A 26,948-nucleotide genomic window follows, 5' to 3' on the forward strand; every position below is an offset into this window, starting at 1 on the left:
ATGCCAAATAATGAATACTAATGGGGGCGGGGAGAGAAGTTGCTATGAGTTTCTCCTTTTTTGTGTCTCACGGGATCGAGTAGTATCAGCCGTCTCTTCAGGCACCGCTTGTAAAGCAGTTGGATCAAAAAAGGAGCCGGAGAGTGTTCGTGACCACCTCAAATCCAAACTTCCACCACCACCACGTTGTTGTTGCTCTGTTGATGAGGATGAAGATAAGCGAGATGGATTCTCGTTAGTTGTAGTAAGTACTTCACATGAGGAAGAGTAGTAATAATCTCCCCGTTCTTCGATGGTAGTAGTGTTAGTCGTATTTGATTGTTGTTGAAGCTGTTGCTGTTGACGACACCATCGACGAATACTTTTAGAGCTGCGAGCTACACGTTCTCGTACAATTTCAAAGGAATCACCACGACGAGTAAACCACTGAGACATGCGAGATGAGGGTGAAGGTGGGTCGTCGTTAAGCTCAAGCCAGCTATCCACTTCATGATCGCTTGGTAACGATAGGCTATGGGATCCAACAGTGGTTGCTGTGGCACATGTAAGCGGCGTAGGTTGCTGGGTTTGATGTTGACTTGTGTTGCTGCTGCTGCTGCCGGTAGTGGGTTTGATCATATCGTCGTCACCTCCTGTTGCTTCAAGAACACGCCATGGTACAGCTTCATCAAGTTGATCTTCAAGGAAAATGGGTGCTGATAGAATGGATGATGATGGGTGATTGGTAGATCGAGATCGTAAGGGTTGTTCTAACACGATATCTTTGAGTATGTCTCGATCATCCACCATGGTATCCGATTCGCTGGCACCAATCAAATAGGCTGTTGGCGAGTGTAACAATGTTGGTATGGATGACGAGTAGGATGCATTTTGCTTCATATCATCTGCTTTGGTTGCAGCACGAGCAGGTCGTTGAGGAGGTGCCTTTTCTACCTGAATAGCCGTATGTGCTGGTAAATCGGATGAAGGGGATTGATTTTGATGTTGTCGTACAGGCCATAGGTGATTAACAATCCATTTAAGATATTTGTTGGATGCGTCCTGTTGTGTCTTTTGTTGAGCCAATGGTGCGAGAGAGGCTGATGTGATGGTGTGTGGTAGGTTGAAATCGAGAACACCGTTATCGGCATATATCTCCCACGTTCGCTCGCTCGTTGTGCTCTGTGTTGAAATGCTGCGATGGATATTAGGATCATGTTGGTATCGTTTGATCAGGTCCCTATTTGCATAGCGTGTCAACAATAACAACAAAAACGGAGATCGAGGATGTGCTGATACGTTTTACCTTTTCAAGTGCTGTATGGCACTGGTAAATGCAGGATCAACAAGTAACCCAACAAGATTGAAGAATCCAGGAAGACCTTTGGTGGATACGCCCCACACATTCAATGGATAGCTGACTCTATATGGCAATATTAGGTTGAGTATACCGCATTTCGTTGACACGATGACCCACTTACTGCTTATTGTGGAACATGTAGATCTCTGATGCAATGAAGCCAAGTTGTGTAAGCAACGGTGTCATTGGATACAGCAAGATACGGCGAACGATGCGGCTAACAATATCATCACCAGGATCCTTTTCATGAAACTGGAAGCTGGCATCGCGTTTGAGCTTGATAACGACTATAAGGACCACCACGCTGCTGTACAACAAACAAACAAGTTGCGGCACAATATACGTTCCATATTCCCACATTTGCACGGTCGATGTTTGTGAAGCTATATACAACCCAAACATGCATGATAAGTGGATGTGAGAAAGAGCACTCAATGTTTGTTACTTACGCGTGTACCAGCATACTCCTTGTGCTGCGTCATATCCCAGTATGTTGGATCCCAGGGGTACCACAGCGGTGGTGATCGCAAGTAGAAAAGACACAATGTAGTACCTTCAAAGCACATGAGTTTGATGTATCACTTGCAAGATGATGGGTGTTTACCATTTCTCAAAAGCAGGGTTGTAATAACGATCTTGCAAATAAAGCCATTGTAAATTGAAAGCGATAGCAGTGGATAGAAATATATATTGATTCGTGAGCCAAATGATAAGGAAGGCGACTGTGGAGCATGTTGGTCCATCGTTGCCAACGAGTGTGTAAACGACAAGTGATATGGCTGAGACGAGATCGGTCATTGATATTGCTGCTGTGAGTCGTAGTGATACTCGATCGACAAATCGACGATCGTAAAGTCGCATAGCCAACAAGATAACAAGAACCGTGATTGCTGATACAATAGAAATGCTGTTGCTGACAAGATTGAGCAACCGTAGACTGTAGATCTGCCATCCCTCCTGGAAGCTTAAGTTGCGTACAGTCTCATCATCAGGCGTCACGTAATCAACCAAGAATAACACCATCCCAAAGGGAATAAAGATAAAGAGGTCACAAAAAGATGATGATGAAGAGAAGAGAAAGCGTGGAATCACACACCCTTTGTTGCATCCTGGTTGGAGAAAATCAAATTGGAGATCATCAATTGTATAGTATGCCTTGTTTGGGGGGCCGGGTGGAGGTGATTGTTTGTATGGGGGAGGAGTCAAAGCAATAATAGCATAGTAGGAGGAGGAGGAGATCGATCTCGGAATGAATGGTCCACACTTTTGTTCCTGCTTCCTTTGATGATGAAAAAAGACGCCATTGTAAAATGGATCTATTTTAGTATAATTGAGATCATTCTTTACGGAATCATAGCGGGTATCACTCACCATTCAGCATCGGAAAACATGAGGCCAAGATGCAAAGTTGATGGTGTTGAGGAGATAGTATGGTGTAGATAGCCAGGTGAACTTCCTTAACAAGCAATGGCGCGTGCGACTGTGTGCCTTTCGGTTCGGAAGGGGCTGTGCGCGGTGCATGTTAAACCTTATCTTTATGGAGAATATCCACTCCTCCTCTTCATTTTGCTCCTCGTTGGATTGGTTCATCATCATCTCCCAACAACAGCTAAACCCTGATACGTTTGGACTCTTCATCTCTTGCAGGGATTACGCCGCAATCTCCATCCGATTCTTCTCCCCTTTCCCTCCTGCGTCCCCATCTTGAAACTATTACTATGCAGAAACTTGAGTAGATCCAATATAATCAAGGTATCATGCCACGCCCACAATTGCTTTATTCACCTTGGTCTTCGCTCATCTGCATGCTTTTAGTCGAGTGCATAGAGATGCATTCTCTTCGTCTTCAACGTCGATCAATAACTGTTTTCTTTCCCAATCAGCTGAATACATATGAATCTGACAACGTTGCGTAGCATTTTTCCTCGACAACAATATTGAAGCATGGTGGATACAAAAATGAATAAAATCATGTCGTTTATTGCATTGTATGTGAATCTTCTTGCTTTGTTGGTGGTATACGATCCATATCGCCCTCTGTAAACTCCGTGTTCATGGCTTTGATCCAATCGATCTCGATGCTGAATGGCCCTTCTTTGCGATCCGTTAGAGAAAGACCCACTGTCTTGACCTTTTCACGGAACATCTCCACTTCATCTTCTTGAATCATGCCGTTATTCGTTAAAACAAAGTCGCGAAAAGGGATCTATGTAAAAAAAAGTATCGTCCCCCTGTTATTGATCATCCCGAGCCATATTTTCCTTTCTCTCTCTCTCTCTCTCTTTTTACTTACCAAGACCGTCTCCCATTGCCCTGGTGTCCTGAGAAACAATCGATGTTGATATAAATCGGTCTGGATGACGCTGTCGGTTTGAATGTTGACAAAATATTTGCGTTGATCGCCTCGCACTCGAAGAGCCAGGTATCGGAATAGACTGGTGTCCCAACATGGTGTACCAAACATAGAGGTTTCTCGTGCCTGTAAAGTTATAGCATTAGCATCACCCTTGGTTGGGATCCTAGTTGGCTGGTTCTCACTTTGGATCGAATAGCAGCATATCCGCTTTGTTCAATATTACGATCGGCTGGTAGCTCGAGTGAAATGTTGCCATGGAAACGGCCTGTACCCTCTGGCGTAATGTCGAGTGATGCAGTAGAGAAGCCGCCAATATCCTTGTCACTGCCAATCGCCCACTGATCGAGATCGGCCTTCGTGTTTAGTTGTACCATGGGCAATTCCTTACGCCAACCCTGAAGACCTTCCATGCGTAGTGCTATGCAGTGTTTGCCATGAGAATGAGTGACAATGAACGAGAGTATGTTCATGTACAAATGACCTACCCTTTGCACTCGACTCGGCGACTTCGGTGGCCGTGCGACGGATGAATGAAAACATGTGTGGAAGAGAGAAACAAAGCACAAATGACAGCTGGGCTGGGAAATTATTCTTATGCAATGACAGCACCTAGTTTTATGACAATGAGCATCCCTATGTAACCACCACCCTCAATCATCACTGAATAACACCGAGAAAATGACACAAAGGATATTGTATCGACCATGAAAATCCTTTTATTACATATACGTCATAAACAATGAGCACCATTTCATTCAAAAGTTTGGGGGTATTTGATACAATGAAAATGAACCATTGATAGAGCGTGCTCCTGTAGCGTCTACTCGAAAGTTGTCATTACACTTACTTATTGATGATCCCTTCATGACATCCACCTTCATCATCCTAAGCTTACCTTATTCAAATATGGCATCAGGCATCAATGCGACACGTACGTGCAGGTCCTTTTTTCATCCAAGTCTACTGCTTATTGCTCCCTTGTTATGTGCTCCATGAATAAAGGATAGCATAGCATACATACCTTATCAATGGATGATTTGAAGAAGGATATAAGCATCGGCGGGATGATGCTGCAGGTCGTGTGTGTAACCTAAAGCTGCTTGCTTCAATTTGACTGTAGTAGTAGTAGTAGAGTGCTTTTTTCATTATCTGACACACCTCTTTCAACTCCATGTCACGCCATGGCGACAACGATCGTCCCACGATGACCCCAATGAACGAGCCACCTCTCTCAGTCTACGTTGATTATACCCCTCGACGCACGCGCGTATTCAACCCGACGAGAGCCGATCCTCTGCATGACCATTCTCTTTCACGACAAAAGCGAGCTGAATACTTCCATCGGCTAGCACAACAGGAACCCGACGATGACAACGGCAACGTGATGGATTCACCTTCAGTACGTCGATATCATGGTGTCAGTGCAACCGTCAAACCTGTGGAAGCAACCTATGATCCATCCAAGGGAGAAGCATTGTCTATGGATGATACAACAAGGACACGCACATGGACTATCGCAGACTTTGAAGTGGGCAAGCACCTTGGCAATGGTCGATTTGGAACTGTATACTTGGCAAAGGAAAAGTCAAGCGAGCAACTCGTCGCTCTCAAGATCATCAAGAAACAAGAAATGGAGGCAGCCAAGATTGTCTCGTTCCTTCAAAGGGAAATCGAGATCCAAGGTCATCTACGGTAACGATTGCCACCATAAGATCATTTGACTTCAAAGCTAATCCATACATTCTCCAAGACATCCAAACATCCTACGACTATACGGATACTTTCATGATGAGGATAACGTCTATATCGTTTTGGAATACGCTGAAAAGGGTGCGTTGAATAACGTGATCCAAGAACACAGCTGTCTATCTGAGAAAAATGCAGCCAAAGTAAGTGATACACTGACAACATTTTTACACTCTTTACCAACGGTTTATCTTCTTAATAGCTCATGCTTCAAGTCATCAGTGCCCTTAAATATCTACATGCATTACGTGTGATCCATCGAGATATCAAACCCGAGAACTGTAAGATGCCTATTTATCGGTGATGTGAGTATTGAGCTGACTATTGCCGTTAGTGTTGGTCGATTGGAAAGGACGCTTAAAGTTGGCAGATTTTGGATGGGCAGTGCATGATCCATGGCCAAGGTAGGTGTTTTCATTTTTCTTTTTCCTTGCAATAGCATGTCCCATTGATCATCTTATCTAGGCGGCGTACATTCTGTGGCACGCTTGATTACCTTTCACCCGAAATGGTTGAAAACAAGACACATGATGAACGAGTTGATGTATGGGCTATTGGTATATTATGCTATGAGATGCTGGTTGGCTACCCGCCGTTTGAAACGGAGCATGATGATTATGCGGAAACCTATCAATCCATTGTTGGAGTACGTTACACATTTCCAGAGCATCTCAGTGCGCAGGCAAAGGATTTCATATCTTCGGTAAGCTGAAAATTCAATGGCCATTCATCCTTCAGCATGCTCAATACATACCATTCTTAGATCTTACAAAAGGAACCTTCCAAAAGACCCAAACTTGTTCAACTAGAAAAGCACCCCTGGCTTAAAGCACACACCACCCAATCCTAATGTAGCAGATGCTTGTTCCCTTTGTATATGATGATTTAATGACAAGAAATGTCTATTTACATGATAATTTGGGGTTCGGTAATGTTGGCTGAGATGCCCTTGTGTGGGAGAATAGAACCGCCATTCACATAGATTTCGTCTTTGATCGTCACATCATCACCAAGGACTGAACAACCTTCCAATCGTGACTAGATAGCAATGGTAGTTAACATCCATGCTCATACAAACATGATTATGCACTTACCCAACGACCCACAGAAGAGTGCCAGCCAATGATGGTAGATTGAACCCAGGCATAATCCTTAACCTTGGCACCTTGGAGTACCACACATCGCTGAAGACGAACACCATCACCGATTTCAACGTTGGGACCAATTACCACGTTGGGGCCAATACGACAACCCTTACCAATCTTGGCAGTTGGATGCACCATAACATTGCCCTTATGCACATAATCCAAGGTGGGGTTGGCGAGAGCTTCAGGGTTCTTTTTGGAAAGGTGGCTCAAGTACAAACAAGTGCCGGTCAAGAAGTCCTTTGGTTGACCAACGTCCATCCAGAATCCTTCAAGATCAAATGTGTGCAATTGGCCATCTTGTGCCACAAAGGGGAAAACTTCCTTCTCGATGGATGTGGGCTTCAGCTATATATCATTGTTAGTATCCAATGTATTCCATCTATCATAAACCTTATCAACTCACCTCGATACGATCCAAAACCTTGGGACTAAGAACATAGATACCAGCATTGATCTTGTTGCTGATAAATTCCTTGGGCTTTTCAACGAATCGTTCAATTTGAGAGCTCTCTGGACGATTGACAATGACGCCATATTTTGAAGGATCATCGACCTTGGTGACCTAGGGTATACATCAATGGAGATTAGCAAGAGGATAGATACAATCATGTACAAGGACATACCACAATGGTGCCTTCACATCCATGTGCAAGGTGGAAATCTCTGAGTTGTTCGAAAGGATAGTCGCAAATGATGTCGCTGTTAAGAACAAAGAATGGGCTGTCGTCCTTGCCGAGGATCTCGCGTGCTAATGCAAGTGGACCAGCTGTACCCAAGGGTTCCGTTTCAACAGAGAATGTGATAGTGACACCAAATTCCTTTTCATATTGCTTAAGTGCAGCAACCATGATCTCCGGGCGATAGTTGACAGCAAGGACAATATCAGTAACGCCAGCCTATATCATAAACGCGTATGAATGAATATCCATTCTACAAGATTCAGGGACAAACATACCTTGGCAAGGCTTTCAATTTGATGCAAGATCATGGGCTTATTAGCAAACTCGACAAGAGGTTTGGGCAAAGTGAGAGTAAGGGGACGAAGACGAGTACCAAAACCTAGATGATGAGACAGCCATGAGCATCTGTAGCTGCAATGGGGTTGCATGAGTCGTCTACAACTTACCACCGACAAGAATGAGTGCTTTCATAATGTAATGTATGTGTTAGATAGAGGATAAAGAGAGGGAATAACGTGAAGAGGGGCGAATATTGGAAAAGTTAAGGAGAGTAAAGCAGTAAAGGAAATGCTGTACTCGGAGGATGGATCGCTTGACCTTAGTCTTCTCCCGACCAATAAAAGACACTCTTGGACAACGCGCCTTTTTGCTACTCCTTTCCGCCGACAATCTGGTCATGAGCGATGCTTTGGCACAGACACTCGATCAGCTACAGAATCGTCTTTCAAAAGCACAAGCACAACTACGACGAGCAAAGAAAACAGTAAGCTTCCATATTCTTTTTTCTATTTTTCTATATCCCTTTTCCTTCTAATACCCCGTGTGACAAAAAGGCCGAAGCAAAACGCGCAGTATTACTGGACTCCCAGGACGTGCTTAGTCGCGAGTTGAAGGATGCATTTACCATGGATATGATGCCGAAACGAAAACGGCCACGTATTGCACCACCTCCTGGATTAGTATCTTTATTGCCGGCAGCACCAACATCATCATTCTATACTTCTATCAACGATCATGATGAGCAATTGCAGCTAAACACATGCCAACCTATCATCCAATCTTGCACACTTTGGGCTCATGAAAATGGCGACATTGCTTGGATTCGTGCTATCGTTGAAAATCCATCATCATCCACCTTTTATCGCGTTCACCTTGCATTATCAACAGGCGCCCAATGTTTATTACCACAAACGATCCATCGAAACACTATTCTTTCGATTCCTGGAGGAAAGTCGGCAACATTATACGCCTCTTTTACAATGCTCGATGATGTCTTTTTGCATCAACTCACCGATTGTTTGGATGTAAGCTGTCACTATATTTCAAAGAACGCCGAATTGCATTCCAGCGAGCCGGTACAACCTTTATGGGAAACAATGAATAGCCCTGCACCAACATGGATAAAGTCAGGGGTGGAACGAGGTATGATTCTCATCAACAATCAAAGTAGAAATATGAATATACTAAAATGGTTATAGAGCTTCATGTGCTTTTCAGGTCACGTGCATCCATGTCGGTCAAAGAAGATCCCATGATGGTGTTGGACGAAATCATTAAGCTGCTTGATTTGCAACGTAACACGGTAAGAGTGATATGACTTTAGAGACCGATGGGTTTATTCATACACCCCTTTCTCTTTAGGAAACCTCGCTGCTATATACCCCAGATCAGCAATTGGTGATCCATCCAATCGAGAGCAACCTTATTCATATGTACAGCATAACGGATCGTGTTCTTGCCAAAGCTATCGACAAGTTGAAAAGGCATTCCATGGTAGAGAATGTAAAGTATACTCACCCACTTCCTGTGGAGCATGACGTGCGTGATTTATTGGTCGCGTTGCAAGATGAAATCGGTTACATGGAAAGCATTGATTCAAAGGAAGACAAGGATCAGCAATTGTTGGCTGCCCGAGAAAATACGCTCACGTTATTTAACACCATCCTACAAACGCGTACATCCCATTTCTTGTAAATTTATACTACATAAAGCATTTGTAAATATACATTTTCCATCATTCTGGTTCATATTGCAAGTTCAATGCCATGCCCTGTTCATCCGTTTAAACACCCATCCACTTCCTTAGACCATGAAGTTAAGTCAACAGCTGTATGGGGTCACATACGATCCCTCTATGAGTATACAATGCGGCAAATGATGGTATATTGTGTTTCATTCAAGCAATGCGTGTACAATCTATTACTACAGAGCATATGTATAGAGGTGTGTGTTGTTCAATGTGTCATGGTCCTGAAGGCTTCAAGCACTCGCTTTGCACCACCACCTTTGATACTTTCACGTGCCTTTGCAACACCATCCTTGAAATCCGATGCAATTCCACTGACAACAAGCAACGCTGAGGCATTGAGTAACACAAAGTCAAGAATAGGATCATTTTCGGGCAATTCGTCGTTCAAAAGACTTTGTAGGATCGTTGCATTGTGTGCACCATCTCCACCCTTCACTTCAGATAAGGGATGTGTTTGAAGACCGAAATCATGAGTAGGATGAAGAACGCCTGTAACAACATCACCGCCGTTGTGTACTCGCCAGTACTATACACGTCTTATGAGCTTATCATTCTTTCTTCCAATAACCAAAAAGCCACTTACATGTGTTTCTCCAGCAGGGCTGATCTATGAATATCAAAAATTGAAACGGGTTAGTCTCAGCACAATGGTTCCCAGCCACCCATAATGAAACAATGACCCTACCTCATCCAACTTTTCTGCACCGCATACTACCAAAAGCTCCTTGATACCCGTCAATTTCAATGCGTTTGCCATCAAGGCACCCACTTGAGGAGAATGAACGCCAACAACGACACGGGATGGTTTGGCAGGGTTGCTCATGGGACCCAGTAAATTGAATACAGTGGGGACACCAATCTCCTTTCGCAAAGCAGCGACCTGTTTCATGGCTGGATGATAGGTTTGTGAAAAGAGGAAACAAAAGTTGGTCTTGTCGAGTATATCAGGAACTTGATGTGGCTCCACTTTGCTGATATGACATCCGTGTGCTTCCATAAGATCCGCTGATCCCGATCTAGATGATGCTGCTCGATTACCATGCTATGAAAAAAGAGTATCGTTAGAGAAAAAGCTTCCTTGGTTGAATGATGATGATGATGATGATGATGATGTTACATACCTTGGCTACCTTGGCACCTGCACCTGCAGCAACAATGGATGCGGTCGTTGATACGTTGTATGTGTCGTGTCCATCACCACCGGTGCCAACAATATCCACAACGTTGCCTTCAAGGTGTTCGTAATGGTTGTATGGAATAAGACGAGCATGGCTTTGCATGGCTTGTGCACAAGCTGCTACGATGGATGGGTCCTGATCCTTTTGTTGTAGGCGAAGGGCGATCAGGAATGCTGAGACTTGGCTGTGAGTTGCTGAGCCTTGCATGATGGCATTGATGGCGACTGTGGCATCGTCTGGTGAAAAGTGTTCGGGATTGTGGATCAGGGTCTTTATGATGTCCTTCATGTTGGCGGGTCGAGTGGGAGGAGGTGGTAGTGGAAAAGAATGAAAATTATCCTTGAAAAGTGATCAGTCACGGAGATTATCTTCCCTTCTGCCACAAAATATGCGTCCGTGCGCCTGTGGTGACAAGACATGAGTCATGGTAAGAATGTTGTCAATGTAACCAACACATCAAATGACCCCAATGGCTCATTATTGCTGTTCATTGTATCGTCTACTTTCATTCTCTCCCCTAATTTATGGTCTTCTTTGTCCTTTTGATTATCATCAACCAGTTGTCGTTCCTGATTTGACAATCTACCATCGATGGTATCACTTTCAACCAATCATCATCCATTCATGCACCCATCCATAAGCCTGGATTCCCTTTTTCAACGAGGTTTCTCAATAAAGAGCACAAAAGACAATGACCTTTTTTATATTCAAACTCACGGCACAATCATTCTGGTGATCCTCTTTTATTCTCTATCGCAATCTTCGTGTAACGCTGGATGACCCTAGGTTGGTGGTGAGGCTTAACATGAATCGGGGATCCATTTTCCCGTGTAGTACTAATGGCTGCTAATTCACGCGATCAGGCTGAAGCACATCATGTTGTATAGTCTAGCAGCTGATAACAATTAAAAATGGCTTAAAACAAAGGAGGCACGTGTTTTGGGTTCAATAATGCAAGCAGCAAGGTTTTAATGTGGTTGGACTGAGGTAGGACAGCTGTTTTGTGCAAAAGTAGGCTCGATTGTGATCTCGTTCTTTTGAGAGCTTTTCTTTTTCTTCATGTAGAACACATCATGGGTATTCCTGTAGAGGGAAAAGTCTTATCATATATATACATCCTGTGTTCAGATTGCGTAAGCAAAATCAAACACACGCTAAGCATCATCTGCTCTTCGTGAGAAGTTGCATCAACTCACACACGCATATGGTACATGCACATGCATTAAAAAGTGTGAGGGTGCTACGATATAAACCAATATGGACAATGAACCGCTGAGCAGCAACATGGCCATTGGACAAGAAAAGCAAAATGACACAGGTACCAGGAACAATGCATTCTCTATCAATCGGCATTTTTGTAACCGTTAAACAAGCGTGGCAAATAGTTCACTGTTTTACCGAGATATCGGGTGGGTCACTTGTGTTTCATTACAATCATGTTCTCACATTATTCATTTTCATTGCCAAGACGATAACAGCTTTTTGGGAAAACTTTGCATGCCAACGACTTGCAAAACGCTGTACATGAAACCCTTTACCACTTGTTAATGTTGCTTGAAGGGGTCAAACAAAAAGAAAGGAAATCCACAAAGGAGAAAAGATGCCGTTTGTGAGAGAGAGCTGAGAAGGGTGATCTTCGTGTGTGTGATGATGGCTTTTTACTATTCTCACTCAGCCACGTTCATCTTACATGGGGGGTATACAGAATGTAGAATCTGATTTCTACTCACTCTGCAACGATCAAGTGACCAATACTGTCAGAATTTACAACTTTGGCTGTAATTCCGCGCAGCACAGGTGGTACAAAAAAGCGAAAGTAGGTTTGTACTTTTCCGCTATCCCCCACACACGGGCATTTTTACGCTCCTTCATAGGCCCGCCCCACATCAATATAGCCAACTAAATAGCGTGTGTGGATATCCCAGACGACATGTCTGATTTTTCTCCTCTGGAATACATGGAAATCAGCTGAAGAGGCCTAGCAGTGAGAACAAGGGTCCATTTGTCTCATCAACCCACCCAAATCTCAGACCTACCTTTGCCTGATATGGTTTGCTCCACGACCACTTTGTGGTATCAACCTTGTTTTTTTTTCTTCCAGCTTCTTTTCATGGAAATCATCGGCCGTTTTCTGTGTGAGTGTGTCAGCAGTGACATCATAGCGTGCAACCGCCCTCTGATGATGTTGCGGGTTCTTCCTCATTGATCAAAGACCAAATCCAAGACAACACATAAGCACATGTATGTATGTGTGTGAGTGTGTGTGAATACACCAATCGTCATTCGTATCCATTGCTTCAACCCCCACCCTCTCTCTTCCCCCGCTCATTGTTGTCCCTAAAGTTTTCTACCACCATGCGTAAAAAAGAGGGCCGTGCATCGTCCCCCATGTTGACTTTATCAATGCTTACATGATCCTGACGTCGTGATCATAGCAACTTGTATAGAATCTTTGCTGCAACATGTACATCACTCACGCTAAACTCAATCGGTATACCTGCTGTTGCGTGTGTTTTTCTGCAATGGGGTGATCAGTGAGGGAAAAAAAGACCATCGAATTGGCGGCGACCAATCATACGAAACATACAATCGGGAATGGGCAAAATGTTTCCATCAGTTTCTTGTATCCGGAAAGCACCTTTTTCTTGTTGCTGTTGGACCAAACATGCATGAGCACTAACAGGGGCTCAGCCTCTCACGAGACTGAAGAAAGGATGGGAATCCATTGAGACAAAAGAAAATGAAAAAAAGGAGGCGAGGTGAGAAAAAAAAACAAGTTGTCGATTAATGCAATGGCCATTTTGGCCATCATCATGCTTTAAACAAGAACACACACAACCATTTTCTACGAACTTTGCCCGTTGATCGGCTATATTTTCCGGCGACTCGATTTTGTGTCGGGGGAGGGAATATGGGTGTACACAGCAGTGCACACACACATCACATGGAACACCAGCACACAAGAAGATCAGACAGAAACATGTACACATACACAAGCTGATGGCTTGTGTTACTATCACCTTTTTGGTAGGACATTTCCTTGAACGGCGTTGTCCTTTTTACTAAAAACGATTTTGAAAAGGATCGTTACATTGGGTACAGGGTGGCGAACGACGTACTACCCCTATTAGTGGAAAATCGTTGAGCATCATGGCAATGTGTATTTCATCATCCTTCCAGAAAATACTCCACATCCATCATCCCCGCTTTTTTGTTTCTGATCCATTCGCCGATAGGATCCCAGAAGCAGGTACAGGCGGGCAATTGTACCTGCTGTAAGAGTGATACCTCGTATTGGTGGGGAAGACGCCCCGCGTTATTACAGCCAACCATGAACCACCATTTGAACAGCGATATGCTATACTCTATATGGAAGAATTTAGCCTTTAAAAGTGGGGATAAATCAGGGCAAAAAAAGCATCTTCATCCCGTAACTTGCTTCTCCAAAGAAAAAATAAACCATGGGCGTGAAGAAGTGGTTCACGACTTTACCCGAGTTTGGCATCCAAGGTGGCAAAAAGCTGCGTGGTGTCTACTTGAACAAAGCTATCGGCTTCGTCGCTGGTGCTGGATTGTAAGCATGATTTAGTTATCCATGTGCCCATTAAATGATTTGATTGACCTTTTTATCCTTTGTGTAGTCTGTGAGTAAACGAGCAAATACGCAAAGCTGACGACTTTTTTGGACGTCGAATACTTATTGTCTATTGTATAGCATGTTTGGTTATGACCAAGGTGTCATGAGTTCTTTGCTCACGGTGAGTAGCAGTGTTGCCATGAGGATGGTGATGGTTACGAATAAATTGGTTGCCATGGTGCTGACCTATACATGATTTCGATTTTCTTTGTTCTTTTTTGCAGCTTGAGGAATTCGAAAGACAATTTCCTACAGCCACACCCTATACTCCATCTGATCCTGTTTGTCAAGACCCTACTCAATGTACTGGTACTCCAGCTTTACAATCGGTATGCATGGGCGGGGATATGATTTTATTGATATCATTCGAGAAACTAACTTTGACTTTTATCCGATTCAAGAACATGGTGTCCATTTATCAAATTGTAAGGCAACATTGAGCTGCATGCATGCATATGCGGCAAGGGAAGACTGATCATGCTCTACGATAGGGATGTCTTTTGGGTGCAATCTTAATTCTCTTTGTTGGTGATGCTCTTGGTCGTCGTGTCTCCACCTTTTGGGGAACTGCTATCATTATTGTAAGCATCATCCCATGTCATTCATTCCCTCTCATGCTCTCACGCTCACTCACCTCCTGTTCTAGGCTGGTACAATTATTCAAGCTGCTGCCAATAGCTATGGTTTGCTTTGCTTTAGCCGTATCTTCACCGGTATCGGTAATGGCATGGTCACGAGTACAATTCCCACCTGGCAAAGTGAATGTGCCAAGCCAAAGGATCGTGGTTATCTAATCATGAATGAAGGCATGCTTATTGGCTTTGGTATCATGATTTCATATTGGATCGATTATGGCTTCTATCATACCACAGGTGAAATCCGCTGGCGCTTCCCTGTTGCTTTCCAAGCCTTCTTTGCTCTCGTTGTCATTTCCGGTATTCTTGTCCTCCCCGACTCCCCTCGTTGGTTGCTCAAAAAGAACTACGTCGAAGAAGCCCGTGATGTCATTGCTCGTCTCAATGGTGTCGATGTCGATTCAGAGCAAGTTGCTGAAGACATTGCTATCTTGGAACACACTCTTGCTCTCGAAACTGAACGCTTCTCATGGCGCGAATTCTGGAGACATGGTCGTGTACAGCACTTCCGTCGCATGTTGCTTGGTGTCATTGCTCAAGCTATGCAGCAGTATTGCGGTAAGTGAAGGAAATGAGTGTATGTATATCATATGCACAATGCTGATCGTTTCTTGGTGCAGGTATCAACCTTATCACTTACTATGCCACCATTCTCTTTGAGCGATCGTAAGTAGGAGACTCTTTTCTTGTATGCATACATTTGTACTCATTTTGCTTTCTATAGTCTCGGCTTTGATGCTTCCATGTCTCGTCTTTTGGCTGCCGTAAACGGTACCGAGTATTGGCTTTCAGCTGTTGTTGCCATGTTTTGTGTCGAGCGATTCGGCCGGTAAGTTAACATGGAGATTGTATCATACATAACAACGATAACTGACACATGTGCTTTTTCATCTCTTATAGTCGCAGGCTCATGTTTGTGGGTCTTGTTGGTATGATGTGCTCCATGGCTGTTCTTGCAGGCTGTATTTCATCTGGTGGTCGTGATGCTGAAGGCAACATTGTATTGGCCGAAGCTGAAGGTGATGTCGCTACCTTGACACTTTTCACTTTCAACACCTTCTTTGCCATTGGTTTCCTTGGTATGACTTGGTTGTATCCTGCTGAAATCAATCCTTTGCGTACTCGTGTCCAAGCCAACGCATTGTCCACTTGCTCCAACTGGTTGTCCAACTACGTCATTGTCATCCTGTCAAGATGGCTCAAAAGATGCCCAAGTTGGAAGGTGCTGCATTGGAACGAGAACTCGCCCGTTACTTTGATGATGGCAGCAGTGCTGAAGGCTCTCAACAAGATATGGAGAAGTCTGCACCACCAGCAACATCTTCTGCTTCTGACGAGAAGGTCGAGGCACCTTTATCAGACACCAAATGAAATGAATTGTACCTTTAGCTACATATACTACCTTTATTCTTGTAAACAATCAAACTAATATATCATCTTAACGACTTCTACTTAATTGTATGTGGAGGGTTGCTACTGTTGCTATGGTGCATACGATTATGGGAATTGCGAAAATCGAAATGAATTCTCGGCACTCCTCCTTCTCCTCCTTCCACAAGTTCACAGCCTTCTTGCAATGTCGTCGCCTTTGGCAGCCGTTGCTCAATTCTGCGCTACTGCAACTATCAATCGGAACAAGCATGCTTGCTGTCAGCTAATCGCCCGGGCGGCTTCTCATGGTGCCAAGGTAAGAGTTGCTTTCCATGAACAAGTATGCAGCAGTAGTGGTAACGCGACCATTAGATGATCTTTCTCCCCGAAGCATCAGACTTCATTGCAGGATCGACTCCCGAGGCCTTGTCGTTGACAACGAGTATAGAAGATTCAGAGTTTGTCCAAGGGGTGCAACAAAGTGCGAAAAAGGAACGCATGTGGGTGTCTGTCGGCGTGCATGAAAAGGTAAACTATGGTAGACTATGATGCGTGTGAAGGATACTGTAACCAATCAAACCTCTTTTCTAGAGCTTATCATCTACGCGCATTTTCAATACCCATTTGATCATTGATGACCAAGGCAGCATTGTCTCCACATATCGCAAAATGCACCTCTTCAATGTCGATATCAAAGATGGTCCTCGGCTTTTGGAAAGTGAGAGCACTCAACAAGGTGACGCTATTGTGGATCCAGTAACAACACCTTTGGGTCGTGTGGGGCCCCAGATTTGCTATGATTTACGATTTGCTGAGCTTTCGATTGCACAGCGGCGACGAGGTGCTGATATTTTGACGTTTCCAAGCGCCTTCACAGTCAAGACTGGAATGGCACATTGGGGTAAGTGGATTTGAACAGATAAAGAGAACAAGGGATTGATCCATGTTATGTAGAGCCTCTTTTGCGCGCGCGTGCTATCGAGACACAAACCTACGTAATAGCTGCAGCTCAAGTGGGTCAACACAATGAAAAGAGGATCAGCTATGGAAACGCCATGGTGAGTCTGTGTAACATGGATACCGATGCGTTTCATCCCAACGCATGAGCATTGACTTTTTTTCTTTTCGACTAGATTGTCGATCCATGGGGAACGATTCTAGCACGGTGCGCAGATACCACATTACCTACCTTGGCCATGGCACCTATAGACCTTGATTACTTGAATAAGCTTAGAATTGAAATGCCTGTAATGGATCATCGTAGAACAGACATGTATCCTTGTATCCAATAGCTGCTGAAGTTGAAACATGCATTGAATACCTTTTCCTCCTCTCCTTTTTTTGACACGCTACCTTTTCCTCTTTCTTTTTTACTGCTCTTTGTTCTCAAGGATACCTGTTCTCAGTACCATGTCGGATGAAAATGAAATGATTATCGTTGACGATGACTCGCCTCCACCATTGGATGATTTAGCACTTGACGACCTTCCTCCACCATTGTCATCATCTTTATCACCGTCAACACCTGTACCTATTCAAAGTTCACGTTCCAAAATTGCTGAGCTGGTCACGAAAATGACATGCAAACATCGAAAGAACAAGCGTCAACCTGGAGATGGCATGTCAGAGCTCGACGAGGATGATGATGAGGATGAGAGCGACGAGGAACTTGACACTTCGAGCTCCACTAGCAGCAGTGATGGCAACATGACAGATGACGTTAATAGCATTGATACGGATGATCTGCTTGAAGAGGCTGATGAGCTACCACCGTTACGAAACAAAAAGGTCATCGTGTCAACGAGAAGAGTGGTTGCTATGCTCAACAAGACGCGTGAAAAGAAGCTTCGGGCATTGAAACAAGCCAAAACCAAGGCCAAGAAACGCGATAACGAGGTAGCGTGGATGAGCCCTACATCAAATGACTACCTTCTCAATTTCCAAATATGGTTTATTAGCTCCTCACAGCATTGTTGCTACGACCCCCTCCACGCAGGACGCGAATCCAAGATTATCAATATGATCCAGCTGCCGTTGAAGAGCTTGCCAAGCAGTACCCTGATTCATATTGGCAATTTCATGCCGACAGAGAATTCCCGATGGTGGATGTGATTAATGAAAAGTACCCGGTGAAAGCACTTAATCAAAATTTGGGTGATCATGGTACGTGTGTGTTGCTTATGCTGGTTCATCTTATGGCCTTCTAACCATCATTTTACCAGGACCTGTTACTGCTATGACCTTGTCACCGGATGGGGTAATTTTGGCTACATTTTCAAGTACGGGTGCGATCCAACTTTGGGACATTGCAGACAATTTTAAGCTTTTGAGACGCATACGAGATCATGGAGAAACGCAGATTGAGGAATTCTATTGCGGCAAGTTTTCGAATGACCAAGAATTGATCGTGGCGGGTGGTAAACTCAAGAATCGATCTGTATGGTCATCCCAAGATGATGACAACCACATTTTGCCGTGTCCGATAAAGGCAAGTATCAAACAAGCTATTGCTAATAATGCCCTTGACTAATTTCATATAACGTACTATTAGATTTTTAGCGTGGAAACGGGCAACCGAGTAGGACAATTGGATGGACATGCTGAAGAGGTTTTATGCATCAAAGCCGTGTCGTTCAAGGGCAAGAACTACTATCTCAGTACAAGTCAAGATGGCTATATTATCAAATGGCAAATGGATCAAGATTGGATGTGAGTCAATGCTTGCTTGCTCTTACATTGTCGTCCACGCTAGTCTAATAGCTCAACGTACTTGTTATAGTACGCTTGTAGATTCGATCTCCATGGACGACGGGTTGACATGCATGGCATTTACAGTGTCCTTTGTACCCAATACGGGAAACAAGTTATTTATGGCAGCATGTGATGCGCACCTACGGCTGTATGATTTCGAGGAAGCTCTGGTATGCTTTTTTTGTATTCGCAATGTCTTTGACGACCGGGAGTAACGTGCATTGCTATAGCTACTCCAAACATTCGAAGACATTTATTCCTCATATTGCGATTGTGGAAAATTCGTACAATGGCTCGATGAGTCTGATATGGAACAAGATGTCACTACCGCCGAGAAAGCCAACGACGATAGCAAATCAGATAATGCCAAAGTCGAGCAAGCTGATGACCAGCAAAAGGACAATGACCACCAAGAAAACAAAGAAAAAGGATCACCGGAGGATCAAAAGGAAGCATCCAAACAACAGCATGCATGGTTCATTAGTCGAGGAGCTGAAATATGCGATGTCGGTGAAGGGCTGTGTACGTATACTATATTTTTGGATAACGTTTCATTTCATTGTTTTGACTATCTTGTTACTAGCATCCATCCCTAATGTTTGCACATTGCATAAGCTCCTCTTTCCTTCAGAAACGGGAGGTCGATTTCAGCTGGAACGAGTCAAGAGATATGGCCATGAGGAGTAAGTCGATCGATATTATAGGGTGCATTCAGGCTCATTATAACACAACACACATTCAGCTACCATGCGAATTCCTGGCTTGTGAAAATCACCACCAACGGCCGATATCTACTAGCCCCAACTATTTATGGTCAACTATTTGTATTCAACATGCTAACAGGGCAAGTAACAGCCGTCATAAAAGAGCACGAAGGTAAGCATTGAATGACTTTTACAACCCAACAACAAAGACCTTATCATTATTCTGTTTATAGACCTTGAAGTACGTGATGTCATTTTCCATCCCTACCGACCTTTGGTGTTTTCTTCTGGAGATGGTAATTGTTTTAATAGGCAGCAATTGTGGCAGGGGGAGGAGAGAAGAAAGGCAAGGTATTTATATACAACTTTGTAGATGGGTATGTCAAGGTATACACATTCGAGGAGGGAGTTACATAGCGATCATTTCTCGATATCCCTTGTTATAAAGAAATGCTTTAATGCTCTTTACCTTTGTTCCGGATCAGTGTTTCTGTGATGTTTCAGGTTCTTGGCGGTGGTGAAAGGGCTATAGAGCTTTTCCATCAGATCATCTGGGCTGGTCTTGCATAATTCTCCTAGCACAGCGTGGCGATCTGGTGCATCGGTTTCTTCAGATTTGTAGATGGGCGTATCGCTATTAATATCATCGGTTGGATCATGGATGGGGATAATTGATCGCTTGTAAAGATGTTGACCAGGATGCCGAATGGGTGGTAGAATAGGTGAAGATGAGGAGGATACGATTTTGTACTTTGATAGGGCATCATTCTCGGCGCTGTCTTCATTCATCTTTGCCATTAGGTGCACGTCATCGCTTGAGTTCTTGGCGGTGGTGGTGTAGGAGGAGGAAGAGGAAGGGCCAGGTGTAGTAGTAGACGTAGTAGCATCATCCATGCTCTTGCTACGATGAACAAAGTCCACTGATCCTTATTTCAGCCAATGAGATCATAATAAACATCCAATTGCCATACCTGCAGTAGGTGATGGTGAAGCTATAGAAGATGTATATCCTCGTTAGGATGATGGCAAGGTAATCCAACCAGGGTAGCTTACCTTCAGCACTGCGATGGCCACTTTTATTCCCACAGCTGCATTTGATATGCATCTTCTTCTTCACTCGAAGCTCCCTGCAAGTGTTGCACTGACTCAACGGCCTTCCTTTCCTTTTGATCTCGATAAGGCTACGATGCGTGTGCTCACATTTGGACGATCGATGTCCCTACTTCAATATACAACGCAATCAGCCTTGCCTCCATGCCAATGGGTGGCGACTATCAGAGTCCAACTTGCCTTGATACAGGTGATGCATGCATACTTGCGCGTGACACCGTCTTGATCTTTGACGAGCACCATTACGATTGTAGTGAAAAAAGGGAACTTGATGACACGTTGGATTATGGAGACCAAGTATAGAAAGCGTGGAAAGAAAGGAAGAGTTCAAGACACAAGCCTGGCTCGTCGAATATAGAAAAAGGAGTAGTGTGTGTGCAACGTACTTTTTTGCATAAAAGAGACTTTTGTCCCAACGACAGTATCCATGGATACCACCCCCGATCCCTTGCAACCCTTCATCACGAGCCCCTGTCAATGCTGTCAAAACACAAATGCACAATGGGTTTGAGGCGAATGCCCTTGCAACCGATATTGACCCCAGTTCATGGATACCATTTATCCTCGCATCATCTCTCAACGTTTCTTCTTCGCTTGTCTTTTCCTTTCATCAACATCATGGACAGCTACGGAAACATTTATCCTTTGACAAACCCTCTTGTGCTTATCACATCTTGCTTTGCAGTGGTAAGTAGTTGGCATCTCTTGATGAGACATGTACCATCTCACTTACCACCACCACTTATTATTAGGCTGGATGGATCATTGCTTTCGTAGGCGCTTGTGTCGCTGCATTGCATGGAATTGCATGGTGGATTATCATTTTCGAGCTATTCTTTACGGTGGGAGTAGTGGTGGCCTTGGGATTAGGAGGATTCCTACCGCATCGTGGCATGGTAAATTACTCGTCGTCGTCATGTGATCTTTGCTATTGACTCATGTTTCTTTTTCCTATAGCTTCTCACGTTGCTAGCCATTAGCTTTGTCTACCTCACCTATATCATCCCATTGATTAAGGCTGATGGTACTCCCGGTGGTCGCGCCACTATGGGTGGTCTTATCATTTTGATCATTATGCAGGTAAGAAGAATACGTGAACATGTTGTCATCGGAGTACATGAGTGATTTATGCCATGCATATATTACGCTAGGGCTTTTGGATCTTCTTGCTCGGCATTTCGGAGGAGTCTCGTCTCTATCCACTCTTTTATGGTCGCAACAATGTCAACATCCCAAACATCTCTTCGTCTATTCGCCCAAGTAACTTCCAATCCAGCTACTCTCGTAATAAGGAAAACCCTCTGCCATCCATTGGTTCTTCAAGTCCCGGTGAAGGCGAAGCTGGATCCTACACCACTGCAAAGGCTATGCACACATGTACGTGTTGTTTCTGCTATTATTGACTATCTTCATACTAACAAAATACTCTTCACAGATCGTGCCAACCCCCAAGATCCAAGTGAGCTTTCCTTCTCCAAGAATGAGGAGCTAGAGATCATTGATCGTAACGGCAACTGGTGGAAGGCTAGGAAGCAAGATGGCTCCGTTGGCATTGTGCCCAGCAATTATGTAAGCATTTAAACGAATGATGTTTTACAATGACATGTATGTACCTAATCATGCTTTATAGTTCTCTTCTGTTTAAATACATCACTTATAATAGAAATGGAATCCACCATCCCATCAATTATCTAAATACAAAGTTTATTTTATTATCTATGAATAATGTAATAATGATGCGTTCATTCATTCTTTGCTTTGGTGGTATGTTTTGTGGTGGGTGCTGCTGCTGCTGTCAAAATAGTGATTAGACCCATACCGAAAGCGGCCGCTGCATAACATCGTTGAGGACCAGCAATCCAATACAACCCACATGCTGATATTGGGCCGAGAGCACGACCTAATTGACCAGAGCTGCGGAATTCACCAAGAGCACGACCTTTGGCCAGCAAAGGATGGGTGTCTTTAGCCTTGTCATCTTGGCATTGTAGACTTGCTAGCCCTGTCAAACAATTCACCACCGTGCCCGTTGTCAACGCCAAGCAAGAAACACCTGCGTAGAGCCATCGTACAGAGCTTGTGGTTGACATAGAGGATGATGACATTACACCCAAACACACAAGGCCAATTGTGCAGGATACCATGCCTTGTAATACCAATGCCTTTTCACCGAGCTTTTGGACTCTGCGACGTACGTATCCCCCTTGTAACAAGGCTGAAAGAATACCCATGTATGCCAATAGCTTGCCTTGTTGCATGTTGGTATAGTCGAGCACATCAAATGTCAAAAACACCAAAGTAAACTCCATGCCCGAAAATAGAAACAGGTGCAATCCATGAATCCATTTCAGTCGTCTTAAATTGGCGAGTCGTGTGTCAATATCAAGTGCATCGGATACGGGTTGTGTGCTGGTTTCATCGGAGTCTTTGCTTGTATTCGAATGCACATTGATGGTTTCTGGTAGCTTGAAGTAAATGTACACTGTTTCAATCAACAAAAGGACGAGTGCTACCAAGGCAGGTGTTGAATATGGATAAATGCCAAGTCGCTCTGCTGCTATCGGATGAAGCTGGCTGAGATCCACAGACGCAAACCACGCACCAATAGCTGGTCCCAGTGTGAACGCAACCGCAAAAGTGATACCCACTAAAGCCTAATACATACTCCTTTCAGCCCATGTACAATAATAAGGTTACCCTCTTGCTTACCAAATGCCTGGATCTTTTCTCTGGTTCGGTCACGTCCGAAATGATGGCGATACTAAGCTGAACGTTGCCTTCGCTCAATCCAGCAACAATACGAGCCAACAAGAACATGGAAAATGATTGTGCAAATATCCACATGGCAGAAGATAGCAAATTGCCAACCTATCCTCATTGTCGTCAATGACCTCTTCTCATCCTTCATGCACTTTTGTATCTTTATATACCATGGTCAACAATAAAACGCGGCGTCGTCCCATACGATCACTGGCACGTCCAATCATAGGCGAAACGAAAAACTGAAGCAATGAAAACATCGATCCTAGTAATCCTCCTAATAGCACCGTATCCCACTTGTCGCCACGGTCGTTTTTGGATGCTGTAATCCAATCCTTATAATGCTCCATCACTTGAAGTGCATAGCTGAGTAGCGTCCCCTAGATATTCAATCGATGTGTCAGAATACCGTATGTAGCTTGTTGAAAGAGGAACGTTGGCCGTGAAGGATACTATCTTTATACACATACCTCATCGCTTTCTTGCTCACGATAGTAATTCAGGAGACGAGGAAACAATGGTAGGATAATGGTGAATGCCAGCAGGTCAATGAGTAACGCCGTGATGACAGTTGTCACAATGGCCCGTTGTCGTGTCATGTGTGTAATAGGAATACGGGAAGAAAGCGGGAGAATACCGCGACGCATGATTTTTGAATCCAGGTTAAGAACATTTATCAGCAGCTGCCACGTGGATTATGGCATGATGCACCACCATCCATCACTGTGCCTTTATCAAATGTCACCATGACGACCAACGTATGCTTAAGAACGTATGCAGATCTCCCAGGCAACCCTCGTCGTTATCGTCATCTATCTGATCAAGTCCCTTGGCTTTATGATAGGTAGCTTTCAAGAATGGCTCACATTGATATACTCCTCAAGCTGGAATGCATATCCAATCGGACATGGTGTCTATTATCTTTTCTTCTACTACGCAAGCGACAAAGACAAGCTCATGTTATCTATTATGTTGTTGACTCCTCTTATGAAGATAATCATCATTGCTTGTGTAACTGGGCAACCTTTCATTCTTTATCAGCTTGTCCTCTTGATTTCAACTATATGATATTACATCCTTCAGCTGTGTAGATTCATTATCAATGAGCAGCACGATATCAATTTTCCTTTGTTATCCACATGTATGAAAATGCATAAAGCAATCTACAAGGAAATAGAACATGCAAACAATGAGGACATGTAAGAAGGGTGATAGCTAATAAAAGAAGAGCCAAACAAAGACACTTGTATGCAAGGCCAATCAACGTGATAGTGTACTACAATGACAAGAAGAATGAATCCATCACTTTTATACATGTATCTTGTATCCAGGAAACGGAATCAATGCGATTGTTGTAGTCATGCTCGCTCTTTATATTGTCTAGCTCGAGAGATGAGGATGAAGGTGGTAGTACCTGCTAGCATGATGATCGTAGGTGTAGATTATTTAATAAGCTGAGTGATGGTGGACTGCTGGCTCAGGAACGAACGGCCGTTGTTGGGCCATCCACGTCACAAGGCTGCTGAACCCAGTTTTGCCAATTTTGTCCACAGCCGTCAAGTAAACACCTTTCGCACACAATGTCCTCTGGTTTCGGTTTGGATGGCGGTAATGCTTCTTCGTCTCTTTCCCAATCGAATGTCGCCCGAGTAACAATTTGCTTCTATTAGGCCGCGGCCGATGCTTTCATTTCTGGCAAGAATTCAACAAGTGCTACGCTAGTGCCGATTTCCCTCAACAGTGCCTTGCTCAGCGCGACGATTATCTCGAATGCCTTCACCACACCAAAGAGGTAAGAATAAACGATGCGATATTGATAATTTGGATGATCCAGATGTTGAATGCATTATCATTGTAGTTTGCTCGTGTGACCCGTATCAAGGCCGAGGAACTTAAGCAAGCTGAGAAGAAGTTGAAGCTCAAGGAAGCTGCCAACGCTGCAGCCACCTCCAACATTGCTCGACTCAACATTGTGGATGATAAGCAGCAGACTATCGAGAGCAAAGCATAATTGCTTGTTGTTGTACAAATAAAAAAAGACGAGACGATAGATCAGCAATGTGACAATACAATACACATAATTCTATATGCAAGAGTACAAAAACACAGTCGTTATCAATTGATGATCGATTAGAGAGAGATCCAGCAATATTCTTGTTCAAACCGATACATCATGCAGCAATGGATGGATGGATGCTGATCAACGTGAATGAGTATTCTCCTTCCCCCTCTTTTTTATATCTTTTGCTCTCTTTGGAGACAAATGAAGCACGGTTCACATCCTCCTCCTCCACTCGTTCTTTTACAAGAGAAAATCAACTGCCCCAGAGCGGCGTCATCACTCTTTTACCAGGATCATACTGCTCATGCTTGATATTCTTTTACTTGCACCTGACGTTGCCTCTTTCCTCTTACCATAAAACCGCACCTATCCTTTGTATGGAATACCATAGCAACCACCACCACCATCCAAACCAACACTATTAACGGTAACCCCAACCAACCCCCCCCCCACTTAGTACCGATTTTGTCCTCTTCCAATTCCCACTTTCAATCACTTTGCCTTTCCTCGAACCCACGCTTAAAGGTACATCTGCAACCAAGACAACCCCCATGACAGCGGTAGCTGATGTTATCCATCTCTATTCCAGCAATGTACACACGATCGCCTCATGTCGGCGGCCAAAGGTCACTCATCAATCCTCCGACGTTTATCGAATACAAGGATGCGCGGTTCCTCATCGTCGACGCACCAAGTAACAACAACCTACCTCTTTATATTGAAGTATGACAGCTGGTGGTGTAGTACGTACACACATGTGGAATGCCGTATCAACATTGTTTCGTTTATTTAGGAATTCACTCGGTGGAACGTTACCGATGTAGTGCGTTGCTGCTATGCAACCTATTCCCCCGTGCCGTTGAAGGAACAAGGTATCCAAGTCCATGATTGGGTTTTCGGTGATGGTGAAGCACCTCCCACGCACATTGTCGATGCATGGCTTGACTTGATCGACGAACGATTTGGAAACACAACATCCGATACCACAACATCTCCTCCTTCTTCTTCTTCTTCAACAACAACAACACCTGCATGCATTGCGACGCATTGTGTCGCCGGTTTAGGAAGGTAATGCAATCTATTGAAAGGATAAGAAGAAGGATCATCTATTCATTCTCTCATACTCTTTATAGGGCACCTGTTCTGGTGGCGATTGCACTTATCGAACTTGGTATGCCAGCTTTGGATGCTGTTGCTTATATCCGTGAGCGGCGACGAGGAGCCATCAATAACAAGCAGCTCAAATACATTGAAGGATACAAACGACGAACAAAAAACAAGTGTATAATATGCTAGATTATTGGGCAAATGTAGATTTTTTTTGTTCTTCCTTAACAATGACTTGTTACTGGTTAATTGATGTATCCATTATCCTTTTGATCAACAATCAATAGAACAAGCGACTAGTGCATCTTTATTATTGAACAAAGACATAGATGGGT

The 26,948-nt window shown here is 43.8% G+C and overlaps 14 protein-coding genes across 14 annotated transcripts; 8 read left to right on the forward strand and 6 right to left on the reverse strand.

Annotated features, from left to right (window-relative positions):
* Nucleotides 1–42: 42 nt before the first annotated feature.
* On the reverse strand, nt 43–2,362 carry O0I10_005911 (uncharacterized protein; the record flags this gene model as incomplete). Its single annotated transcript, XM_058485947.1, has 5 exons — nt 43–1,219; nt 1,286–1,402; nt 1,461–1,722; nt 1,789–1,892; nt 1,944–2,362. The coding sequence occupies 5 exons, from the start codon at nt 2,360–2,362 to the stop codon at nt 43–45; spliced, it is 2,079 nt and encodes a 692-aa protein (XP_058343142.1).
* A 955-nt stretch (nt 2,363–3,317) lies between these two features.
* On the reverse strand, nt 3,318–4,235 carry O0I10_005912 (uncharacterized protein; the record flags this gene model as incomplete). The annotated part of the gene is made up of 4 exons (XM_058485948.1): nt 3,318–3,545; nt 3,633–3,818; nt 3,878–4,113; nt 4,181–4,235. The coding sequence occupies 4 exons, from the start codon at nt 4,233–4,235 to the stop codon at nt 3,318–3,320; spliced, it is 705 nt and encodes a 234-aa protein (XP_058343143.1).
* A 631-nt stretch (nt 4,236–4,866) lies between these two features.
* On the forward strand, nt 4,867–6,291 carry O0I10_005913 (uncharacterized protein; the record flags this gene model as incomplete). The annotated part of the gene is made up of 6 exons (XM_058485949.1): nt 4,867–5,387; nt 5,446–5,584; nt 5,644–5,722; nt 5,776–5,845; nt 5,907–6,144; nt 6,205–6,291. The coding sequence occupies 6 exons, from the start codon at nt 4,867–4,869 to the stop codon at nt 6,289–6,291; spliced, it is 1,134 nt and encodes a 377-aa protein (XP_058343144.1).
* A 56-nt stretch (nt 6,292–6,347) lies between these two features.
* O0I10_005914 (mannose-1-phosphate guanyltransferase) lies at nt 6,348–7,740 on the reverse strand (the record flags this gene model as incomplete). The annotated part of the gene is made up of 6 exons (XM_058485950.1): nt 6,348–6,479; nt 6,536–6,934; nt 6,993–7,151; nt 7,213–7,485; nt 7,545–7,648; nt 7,716–7,740. The coding sequence occupies 6 exons, from the start codon at nt 7,738–7,740 to the stop codon at nt 6,348–6,350; spliced, it is 1,092 nt and encodes a 363-aa protein (XP_058343145.1).
* Nucleotides 7,741–7,945: 205 nt separating this feature from the next.
* O0I10_005915 (uncharacterized protein) lies at nt 7,946–9,243 on the forward strand (the record flags this gene model as incomplete). Its single annotated transcript, XM_058485951.1, has 4 exons — nt 7,946–8,032; nt 8,103–8,691; nt 8,748–8,851; nt 8,911–9,243. 4 exons carry the CDS (start codon nt 7,946–7,948, stop codon nt 9,241–9,243), a joined length of 1,113 nt encoding a protein of 370 aa, XP_058343146.1.
* A 260-nt stretch (nt 9,244–9,503) lies between these two features.
* O0I10_005916 (anthranilate phosphoribosyltransferase) lies at nt 9,504–10,764 on the reverse strand (the record flags this gene model as incomplete). The annotated part of the gene is made up of 4 exons (XM_058485952.1): nt 9,504–9,824; nt 9,882–9,905; nt 9,984–10,340; nt 10,420–10,764. The coding sequence occupies 4 exons, from the start codon at nt 10,762–10,764 to the stop codon at nt 9,504–9,506; spliced, it is 1,047 nt and encodes a 348-aa protein (XP_058343147.1).
* Nucleotides 10,765–13,937: 3,173 nt separating this feature from the next.
* On the forward strand, nt 13,938–16,119 carry O0I10_005917 (uncharacterized protein; the record flags this gene model as incomplete). The annotated part of the gene is made up of 10 exons (XM_058485953.1): nt 13,938–14,050; nt 14,192–14,234; nt 14,338–14,442; nt 14,515–14,538; nt 14,605–14,694; nt 14,760–15,306; nt 15,369–15,414; nt 15,473–15,577; nt 15,649–15,874; nt 15,943–16,119. 10 exons carry the CDS (start codon nt 13,938–13,940, stop codon nt 16,117–16,119), a joined length of 1,476 nt encoding a protein of 491 aa, XP_058343148.1.
* Nucleotides 16,120–16,324: 205 nt separating this feature from the next.
* Nucleotides 16,325–17,411, forward strand: O0I10_005918 (uncharacterized protein; the record flags this gene model as incomplete). Its single annotated transcript, XM_058485954.1, has 5 exons — nt 16,325–16,435; nt 16,492–16,647; nt 16,711–17,020; nt 17,074–17,177; nt 17,253–17,411. The coding sequence occupies 5 exons, from the start codon at nt 16,325–16,327 to the stop codon at nt 17,409–17,411; spliced, it is 840 nt and encodes a 279-aa protein (XP_058343149.1).
* A 118-nt stretch (nt 17,412–17,529) lies between these two features.
* Nucleotides 17,530–19,991, forward strand: O0I10_005919 (uncharacterized protein; the record flags this gene model as incomplete). The annotated part of the gene is made up of 10 exons (XM_058485955.1): nt 17,530–18,015; nt 18,078–18,282; nt 18,342–18,607; nt 18,671–18,828; nt 18,899–19,040; nt 19,101–19,392; nt 19,454–19,553; nt 19,613–19,746; nt 19,808–19,870; nt 19,948–19,991. The coding sequence occupies 10 exons, from the start codon at nt 17,530–17,532 to the stop codon at nt 19,989–19,991; spliced, it is 1,890 nt and encodes a 629-aa protein (XP_058343150.1).
* A 48-nt stretch (nt 19,992–20,039) lies between these two features.
* On the reverse strand, nt 20,040–20,927 carry O0I10_005920 (uncharacterized protein; the record flags this gene model as incomplete). The annotated part of the gene is made up of 4 exons (XM_058485956.1): nt 20,040–20,494; nt 20,546–20,566; nt 20,628–20,793; nt 20,865–20,927. 4 exons carry the CDS (start codon nt 20,925–20,927, stop codon nt 20,040–20,042), a joined length of 705 nt encoding a protein of 234 aa, XP_058343151.1.
* A 375-nt stretch (nt 20,928–21,302) lies between these two features.
* On the forward strand, nt 21,303–22,329 carry O0I10_005921 (uncharacterized protein; the record flags this gene model as incomplete). The annotated part of the gene is made up of 6 exons (XM_058485957.1): nt 21,303–21,371; nt 21,437–21,580; nt 21,642–21,764; nt 21,836–22,061; nt 22,120–22,253; nt 22,315–22,329. The coding sequence occupies 6 exons, from the start codon at nt 21,303–21,305 to the stop codon at nt 22,327–22,329; spliced, it is 711 nt and encodes a 236-aa protein (XP_058343152.1).
* A 97-nt stretch (nt 22,330–22,426) lies between these two features.
* O0I10_005922 (uncharacterized protein) lies at nt 22,427–24,043 on the reverse strand (the record flags this gene model as incomplete). Its single annotated transcript, XM_058485958.1, has 4 exons — nt 22,427–23,338; nt 23,394–23,552; nt 23,615–23,824; nt 23,915–24,043. 4 exons carry the CDS (start codon nt 24,041–24,043, stop codon nt 22,427–22,429), a joined length of 1,410 nt encoding a protein of 469 aa, XP_058343153.1.
* Nucleotides 24,044–25,024: 981 nt separating this feature from the next.
* On the forward strand, nt 25,025–25,455 carry O0I10_005923 (uncharacterized protein; the record flags this gene model as incomplete). The annotated part of the gene is made up of 3 exons (XM_058485959.1): nt 25,025–25,052; nt 25,115–25,236; nt 25,303–25,455. The coding sequence occupies 3 exons, from the start codon at nt 25,025–25,027 to the stop codon at nt 25,453–25,455; spliced, it is 303 nt and encodes a 100-aa protein (XP_058343154.1).
* Nucleotides 25,456–26,097: 642 nt separating this feature from the next.
* On the forward strand, nt 26,098–26,802 carry O0I10_005924 (uncharacterized protein; the record flags this gene model as incomplete). The annotated part of the gene is made up of 3 exons (XM_058485960.1): nt 26,098–26,229; nt 26,300–26,574; nt 26,640–26,802. The coding sequence occupies 3 exons, from the start codon at nt 26,098–26,100 to the stop codon at nt 26,800–26,802; spliced, it is 570 nt and encodes a 189-aa protein (XP_058343155.1).
* Nucleotides 26,803–26,948: the final 146 nt, after the last annotated feature.

This window comes from Lichtheimia ornata, assembly GCF_029851405.1.
Source record: "Lichtheimia ornata isolate CBS 291.66 chromosome Unknown scaffold00025, whole genome shotgun sequence".
Lineage (NCBI taxonomy): Eukaryota > Fungi > Mucoromycota > Mucoromycetes > Mucorales > Lichtheimiaceae > Lichtheimia > Lichtheimia ornata.